At 41.8% G+C, this 9,242-nt stretch overlaps 1 protein-coding gene across 1 annotated transcript; it reads right to left on the reverse strand.

Annotated features, from left to right (window-relative positions):
• Positions 1–5,442: 5,442 nt before the first annotated feature.
• On the reverse strand, positions 5,443–7,430 carry LOC106574089 (transcription factor HES-1). The gene is made up of 4 exons (XM_014149634.3): positions 7,062–7,430; positions 6,820–6,915; positions 6,592–6,679; positions 5,443–6,286 (listed from the first exon to the last, which is right to left on the reverse strand). The coding sequence occupies exons 1-4, from the start codon at positions 7,167–7,169 to the stop codon at positions 5,775–5,777; spliced, it is 804 nt and encodes a 267-aa protein (XP_014005109.1). The 5' UTR covers positions 7,170–7,430; the 3' UTR covers positions 5,443–5,774.
• Positions 7,431–9,242: the final 1,812 nt, after the last annotated feature.

Raw genomic sequence — 9,242 nt, forward strand, 5'->3', positions numbered from 1 at the left:
GGAGGATCAGCTGTCCGTCCTGTCTCCCTGTAGCGCTGTCTTAGGTGTCTCACAGTACAGACATTGCAATTTATTGCCCTGGCCACATCTGCAGTCCTCATGCCCCCTTGCAGCATGCATAAGGCACATTCAAGCAGATGTGCAGGGACACTGGGCATCTTTTTTTTTTGTGTTTTTCAGAATCATTCGAAAGGCCTCTTTAGTGTCCTAAGTTTTCATAACTGACCTTTAAAAAAAAAGTTAAATAATAACAAAATTCACCTTTATTTAACCAGGTAGGCCAGTTAAGAACAAGTTCTAATTTATAACTGCGACCTGGCCAAGATAAAGCAAAGCAGTGCGACAAAAACAACACAGAGTTACACATAAACAAACGTACAGTCAATAACACAATAGAAAAGAAAAATAGAAAAATCTATGTACAGTGTGTGCAAATGTAGAAGGAGGTAGGCAATAAATAGGCCATAGAGGTGAAATAATTACAATTTAGCATTAATACTGGAGTGATAGATGTGCAGATGATGACGTGCAAGTAGAGATACTGGGGTGCAAAAGAGCAGGAGTGTAAGTAATAATATGGGGATGAGGTAGTTGGGTGTGCTATTTGCAGATGGGCTGTATACAGGTACAGTGATCGGTAAGCTGCTCTGACAGCTGATGCTTAAAGTTAGTGAGGGAGATATAAGACTCCAGCTTCAGAGATTTTTGCAATTCGGTCCAGTCATTGGCAGCAGAGAACTGGAAGGAAAGGCGGCCAATGGAAGTGTTGGCTTTGGGGATGAACAGTGCATTAGACCTGCTGGAGCGCTTGCTACGGGTGGGTGTTGCTATGGTGACGAGTGAGCTGAGAAAAGGCGGGGCTTTACCCAGCAAAGACTTATAGATGACCTGGAGCCAGTGGGTTTGGCGACGGACATGTAGTGAGGGCCAGCCAACGAGAACATACAGGTCGCAGTGGTGGGTAGTATATGGGGCTTTGTTGACAAAACGGATGGCATTGTGATAGACTACATCCAGTTTGCTGAGTAGAGTGTTGGCGGCTATTTTGTAAATGACATCGCCTTAGTCAAGGATCGGTAGGATAGTCAGTTTTACGAGGGTATGTTTGGCAGCATGAGTGAAGGAGGCTTTGTTGCGAAATAGAAAGCCAATTCTACATTTCATTTTGGATTGGAGATGCTTAATTGCCTACCGTCTGTAAGCTGTTAGTGTCTTAACGACCGTTCCACAGGTGCATGTTCATTAATTGTTTATGGTTCATTGAACAAACATGGAAAACAGTGTTTTAACCCTTTACAATGAAGTTATGTGAAGTTATTTGGATTTTTACGAATTATCTTTAAAAGACAGTGTCCTGAAAAAGGGATGTTTCTTTTTTTGCTGAATTTATTACAGCCCACTGGGCACGCTAAGTCATCTGGGTAATATTTGGTTGAGACGTTGATCAATGAGATTTCAACCTTAATTCACCCACTCAAAAAGACAACCAGAATTTTGTTGAATTCACAATGTGTTATCACTATGCTTTCAACCATCTAAAAGCACAACGAAATTCCAATGGAAAAACAATGCCAGATTTTTTATTTAGTTGTCGTATAAATGTGTTATCACAGCGCTTCCAACGATTTAAAAGCACAACAAAGTTCAAATGGGAATAAAATGTCAGATATTTTGTATTTATACAACAACTTAATGTGTCATCAATGTGCTTTATCTAATAGCACAACCAAATGACCTGGATTGCAGTTGAGATTACATTAAAAGTACATGGTGCAAGTGATCAATACTGTTTGAGATTCTGCACAGATTATTATAGCAATTGAGAAGATCTCCACAGACCTGCGGCCTCTGCGATCTTGAACATACACACTGTGTTTGGTTGTCAAAGCAACGAAATGTCAACATTTGAAGAAGATGTATATTTTGTGACACTGACCTATTCTTGCTTTAATTCCAGTTTGTCTACAAATAAATAATTGATATGTGGGATTCACGTCTCCATCTCAAACAAAAATAAAAGTTAAATAAAAGGACTAAATCAAATCAAACTTTATACGCACTTTAAATAACGTTTTATTGGATTTAGTCCTATTCTTCAACTTTGATTGTTCGTTGATATGGATACGTGAATCCAAAATTGTAATTGTTAACTTGAAGATTACATTTGAAATCAACCAAAGCTTGAGACACTAGGCCTATACTGTATGCCTTGTCTATTAGTTGAACACTGGGTTGAATTGAAACAATAGCATTATTTATTAAATATGACTTATAGGGTTACATTTTATTTTCTCTGTAAAACCTACGCATTGGTATGACTTTGATAGCAACAGGGAATCTATTCAGTTATTAAGAGATCTCCCAACAATCATTCTCATGATAGCAAATTGGTAGTAGTAGTCAGTGACAAATAACAAATAACAAAGCTAAACCTGGCACAGCTTGGTTTAAATCCTGGATGGGAGACCAAAACTGGATAGTTGTGTAGATACTGTAGATGAACTCTCTGGTAGAAGGTGCTGCCCATGGAGCATGTTGTTTGCAACGCCAGGGGGGCCAGCACAGAAACAAAAATGTATGAAATGAAATGTATGCATTCACTACTGTAAGTCGCTCTGGATAAGAGCTTCTGCTAAATGACGTAAATGTATATTGAAAATTGGTCACCATGACATAATATTGTGGTTGAAATTTTACCCTCAAAACAGTTTACATGGATTACTATTTTCAAATCCAATGTATTTTCCACGTAGATTCCACGTCACAATATCGTGACAAATTACGTTGTCACGAGTGGCTGATATGTGGTATAAACCATTGATCAATACTAACCCAATCAGAGTGCACTTCCTTGCGGTGTTGCTAGATGGCGCACGTGACTTCTAAAATCCTTGAACACGCACAATCTCCACTGCGAAAAGTGAAATGAGCCATCCCTCTCAAACTTCATTTTTAATCTTCAGAAGAGGCTCATGTCAAATTTTCGAACATTTTGACATATTGTCAACAATATCATAATCTGATGGTGGGAGTAAAATAGTTTTCTTTGATGACCCACAAATGAAAATATTACATTTTCATTCGAGGTATGAAGGCCAGTTAAGGCAGCAAACAGCGAGAGAGTTGTTGATATAATAATTATAACCCAAAGCTACTGCTAATATTTTTGAAGGACATCTCACGGCCATATTATCTTGGATATGTAATCTGTGAGAAATTTAATTTTATCAAACTGGTATTCCCTTCAGGCCTAAAGGTTATACACTACATGACCAAAAGTATGTGGACACCTGCTTGTCGAATGTATCATTCCAAAATCATGGGGATTAATATGGAGTTGGTTCCCCCTTGGCTGCTATAACAGCCTCCACTCTTCTGGAAAGGCTTTCCACTAGATGTTGGAACATTGCTGCAGGGACTTGCTTCCATTCAGCCACAAGAGCATTAGTGAGGTCGGGCACAGTTTAAATGCACATTACATTAAGTTTTTATTATAAACTGTGATTGCTTTTTGTAATGTGTGTTTTTCATATAGCAGTTAATTTATTTTAATCTTTTTCATCTTCATCTTGTACTTTTTATATGTTTTAATTTTGTTTGGTTTTAAATTCTTATTAATTGCTGTGTTTTTTTATTGTTGGATCACAGGGCACTACTGTAAAATAGACTGGCTCAGCTTGTTTCCCCTGTTTAAATAAAGGTTAATAAATGTTAAAAAAATGATGGGCAATTAGGCCTGGCTCACAGTCGGTGTTCCAATTCATCCCAAAAGTGTTTGATGGGGTTGAGGTCAGGGCTCAAGTTCTGTGCAGGCCAGTCAAGTTCTTCCACACCGATCTCGACAAACCATTTCTGTATGTACCTTGCTTTGTGCAAGGGGGCATTGTCATGCTGAAACAGGAAAGGGCCTTCCCCAAACTGTTTCCACATAGTTGGAAGCACAGAATTGTCTAGAATGTAATTGTTTGCTGTAGCTTTAAGATTTCCCTTCACTGGAACTAAGGGGCCTAGCCCAAAGCATAAAAAAGCATCCCAGACTATTTTTCCTCCTCCACCAAACTTTAAAGTTGGCACTATGTATTGGGGTAGGTAGTGTTCTCCTGGCATCCGCCAAACCCAGATTCATCAGCTGGACTTCCAGATGGTGAAGCGTGATTCATCACTCCAGAGAACGAGTTTCCACTGCTCCAGAGTCCAATGGTGGCGAGCTTTACACCACTCCAGCTGGACCTTGGCATTGCGCTTGTGTGGGGCTGCTGGCCATGGAGAACACACTTCATGAAGCGCCTGACAAAAACAGTTATTGTGCTGACGTTGCTTCCAGAGTCAGTTTGGAACTCGGTAGTGAGTGTTGAACCGAGTACAGACAATTTTTAAGCTCTATGTGCATCAGCATTCAGCGGTCCCATTCTGTGAGCTTGTGTGGCCTACCACTTCGCGGCTGAGCCGTTACTGATAGACTTCACAATAAAAGCACTTACATTTGACCGGGGAAGCTCTAGCAGGGCAGAAATGTGATGAACTGACATGTTGGAAAGGTGGCATCCTATGATGGTGCAATGTTGAAAGTCACTGAGTTTTTCAGTAAGGCCACTCTATGGCCAATGTTTGTCTATGGAGATTGCATGGCTGTGTGCTCGATTTTATACACCTGTCAGCAACAGGTGTGGCTGAAATAACTGAATCCACTAATTTGAAGGGGTGTCCACATACATGTGTATATTCAGTGTATTTTCTCATAGTTTCACATGTTCAGTGAAGTTTCCCTCTTCTTTCCTGTCTAGGATCTAGTCACGCACAACGACTGATACACCTGGCCAACTCTTGTTCAAAACGTATGTAATTTAGCAGACGTTCTGATCTAGAGCAATTAGGGATAAGTTCCTTGCTCAAGGGCACATCGACAAATTGCTCACCAGTCGGCTCGTGGAATTGAACAAGCAATCTTTACTGGCCCAACGCTCTTAAGGGCTAGGCTACCTGCTGCCGGTTTCTTATGGATGTAGCCAGAAGCAACAGCCTTTGTGTGACGGCATTAGGCAAAAGCGTGTGCATAAATCCAGCCCCACTTCACAGTCTATTACACTTGTAGGCAAGTGTTGTTGCGTAAAATTCTAAACTTTTACGCAACATAAGCCTAAATTCTGACCCATTCCTGGCGCAACAAGTGCATGTGTGTGTGATATTCCTGTGGTTTGAATGTGCATGAGTTTTGCGCGTGCAAGAATACATCAGTGATTTTCGTCAGGCAGTTAGTTACGCACAGTCAATATCAAATGTGACTTTTACACTAACATATTAGTAGAATAGGATAGCCATTTTCTCTTGGAAATTTAGGTCGATAATATATTATTCTCAAGTTTATCTAAAGTTCAAAACAAATGCACCCTAAAATAATTATTTGGTGATTAGGCTTAAAACATAGATAAGCGCACAATGATATGTTTTTCAATATCTTTACAAATTTATTTGTCTTCCAAAATGAAGAATAACGTAAAGTGCATTCAACATATCTTTGGTATCGCGCAATAAAAAAATGACACCTCGAATATAAAAATGCAGTGAACAGACTTCAACAATACAAAAAAAAATCTCATTTCAATATGAACTTCACTCCCATATAGGCTATACAAATATAGTGCATCATCTTTTCATCTTAAACACATTGAAAATACAAAAACAGAATCCAAACATAATTTTTGTAACATCGAACAAAGAAGAACTAAGTGTCATTATAAAAGTATTTTCGATAGGTCCATTTTTATTTATTTTTTCTACCAGGGTCGCCACACTGAGTCCGAGTTTCCTGTCGGTGCACCGGGGGACACCGCCGCTGGGACAGGCGTGTTGACCTGGTTCGCGTACACGGGGATAACGGGACCGTTGGGCGTAAAAGCTGCATTGGGGATAAGGAAGGCGAATTGTCCATCTGTGGCAGGTACGAGGTGGAAGCCGCCGTATACTTTTGTTGTTTCTGGTGACATGCTCCGGGGAGAGCCACCTTTACAAGGCAGGGGCATCACGTTGCCCTGCGGAGATGAGTTGGGGATATGTACTATGGACTGGCCGAAGGCGCGGTGGGGAGGCCCGGTAGGGATCTGGTGCTGCGTGGGGTAGTTCATAGCGTTGATCTGCGTCATGCAGCTGGCCAAGTGACCGAGAAGCCGCGTCCTGACCTCGGTGTTAACCCCTTCGCAGGTGGACAGGAACCGGGTGACTTCATTTGTGCACTCGCTGAATCCAGCTCTGTATTTCCCTAGCACGGTGGGATCAGTTTTCAAAGCAGCTGTGGGAGAAAGGGAGAAAATGATAAGCCACTCAGAATAACAACAGCATAATAACGACAATTTAAGTTCCAAACATGAACATCAAACTAAACGTATACATTGCGAAGCTCACCAATGGTTAAGATAAATTAGCTATTTAGTTAGTCCATACAATTAGCTACATTTAGAGAGACTTCTTGGGAGAGAGGATGTGGGCCAAGTACGTAAACTGAGTACTGCATTCTAACATGATGTAAACCACAGACGGAAGTCTGGAAGAAATCATTCCGGGTATTCACCCACCAAAACAGTTAGAGTGACTTACCAGTCATTTGAGCTCTCTGGAGGTTCCGGAGATGTTTTACGGTCATCTCCAGGATGTCCGCCTTTTCAAGTTTCGAGTGTCTGGAGCTCTGTAATATGAAGAAGGCACATTGTTAGGATTGAAGACAGAATACTTTCTTATTAAAGTTAATTTTTTAAATAAAGTACATCTATAATTAATTAAGTAATAATTCATTTGTTGTGAGAGATTTTTTTTTTAAATACTTACATCTTTTTTGAGCGCATCCAGGATAAGTGTTTTCAACTGTCCCAAGCTTTCGTTGATTCTGGCTCTTCTCCTTTTCTCCATGATAGGTTTGGATGACTAAAGAAAATAAATATAATACATTGTTAGAATGGTGGGACTTGCTCAAGGTGAAGGAAATGTTCATGGTCTGCTATAGTAGCCCGTGCGTAATTTTGGAGTGACAGAATATCCGCATTTCTAAGATGCTTTGACCGACTACTAACCTTCCTGTGCTCTGAAGCCGTCTTGGGTTTATCAGGTGTCGTGTTCATGCTGGCTGCAGTAGCAGCAACAGGAGAGACGGATGTCTTTTCCAGTATATCGGCAGGCATCTTCTGTCTGTTTGAAATATCCCACAAGAGCAACGTCAACTCGGTGTCACAGTCCACTGTTGGTGGTTATTGACCAGTAGTCGGCACCTATTCACAGTACCCTCTTATGAAATTCCAAATTCCGCAGGAACAAAATCCTTTTTGGGTGGTAGCGCACCTATGTGCGAGAGACAAGCGTCCCCAAGTCAGCCGCAAGCTGAACGATGTCACGGAATCGAGAAATCACTGTCTGCCAGCGGACGCTGCGTCTGTCTAGTGGCACTTCTTGTTGGTCTTATTTATATCTAGGACTGCACGCGAACGGCTCGTGTGAAACTTCCAAAACTTTCTTTCCCACAGTAACTTTCTACCAATCAGCGCGAGGGACACGCGGCCGGAGGGGAGGATGGCTCGTGGTCGGCGCCCTTCCATTGGTTGTTTAGAGTTTGAGCGGGCGGCCAATGGCGGGGGCCGGGTTTGCCGACCGGGACGCCTTCAATCATTCAGTTTACATATTAACACTTGAGCCCCTGACTACCACCCAGCGCAGAGAGTGCAGGGCTGACTTGACTCGGCATGTTGCTCCCCCAACTTTAAGGCAATACGCACAGGAGTCAGGAGGGACCAACTCCACCCAAGATACTAGTGGTAATAGCGCCTAAGCGCAGGCCTACAATCCCATGTTCCACATAGCCTACATGGAATTGTATTATACTTCCACATACGTGTGGACTATAAACCAGTTAATGCGCATTTAGACAGAAGATATAGCCTATTCCAAATACAGAGTAAATACAGAGTTGCCTAGATAATTTATGCAATGGTTGAAGACACTTATGTAGTGTTCTTAATTACAGTGTAGCCTAATTAGGCTTGTTAGGCTACAGTGTAATAACCTATTAATGTTACATTTTATATCATGTAAAGTAACTTGGGAAAAAGAACCTGGCTTCTCCTATTAGATTGCCTTGTGTTGCTGTAGCCTAAGGCTGAGAACTACACCCTCGATTAAGTTTGTACTTTGGGAGTTCAAATCAACTCAACTCTAACCAGCCAAGATCGGAGCATGAATTATTTAATGCACGCCCGCCGCTGTACAAATTTGGCATTTTGACATCTGTCCGCATGCGAGCGCTATTGTGAACGCGGAGCACTTGCCAGGATGTTTTATGAGCATGGTGGTTGAGGTTTGGCGGCCGGGCTAGGGGTGGCGGTGGTGGTTTACATTAGAGAGAAGGTAAATAGCAGCTGCTGTTTTAAAAGCCTGGGAAAAACACGCCTACCGAGAGCTCGATCGGCCTTATCGGAATGCGAGCCAGAGCAGAGATATTTCTGAGAAAGAGCACAAGATTAGAGCGATGCCTTGCCTGCCTTTCTTTCGGTCGGGCAGCAGTTAGTAGGCAACGCATTGAAGGTCATAATTTAATTTCCTTATCCTTATCAGAAAGTCAGATCCGAACTCTAGTTGTAAATGTAGCGGAATAGTTATAATTGCCCCCATACAGATAGTATTAACACATACATTTTAGTAATTCACAAAAAAATGTATTAGCTTGTTTAAATAGCCTATAGACTGTCCAGTATACTTGAAGTGAATAGCCACTTAAATTCAGAAAATATGAGTGGTAAAGCCGAATAGCATCCTGAAGTTTTGTAAATACAAGTTTAAAAGTCCATAATGCCTAATTGTATTAGTTTCTAAACATAATCTTTTACACAATAATTATGTTCTGTGCACCATCCAATAATAATAGCATACAACCGTTATTCGGTTAATGACAAAACGGACGGGACCGGTGTGTGTGTGTGCTCTGCGTGCTCTGTCACCCCGGGAGGTCGCGCTCGCTCCTCAGCGGGCTGCCTGGTTGTCTGGTGTGCAGGCGTGATCTCCAGCTGCTGTAAAACCCCGCGACACGTGGCGCGCAAGCGACGGGGGAAGGCGCTGCTCTTTGGCTTGCTGCCTGCAGCTGCGGGACTTTGCTTGCGGCTTCGCGCAAGATCATGAATTTAATATGCTCACCAGAGAGCGCTGCCTATAAGAGCACTCGAGCTGTAAACTTTCACTGGCACCTAAATCAAATTATGCGAATAAAA

Source organism: Salmo salar, chromosome 16 (assembly GCF_965601325.2).
Source record: "Salmo salar chromosome 16, fSalSal1, whole genome shotgun sequence".
NCBI lineage: Eukaryota > Metazoa > Chordata > Actinopteri > Salmoniformes > Salmonidae > Salmo > Salmo salar.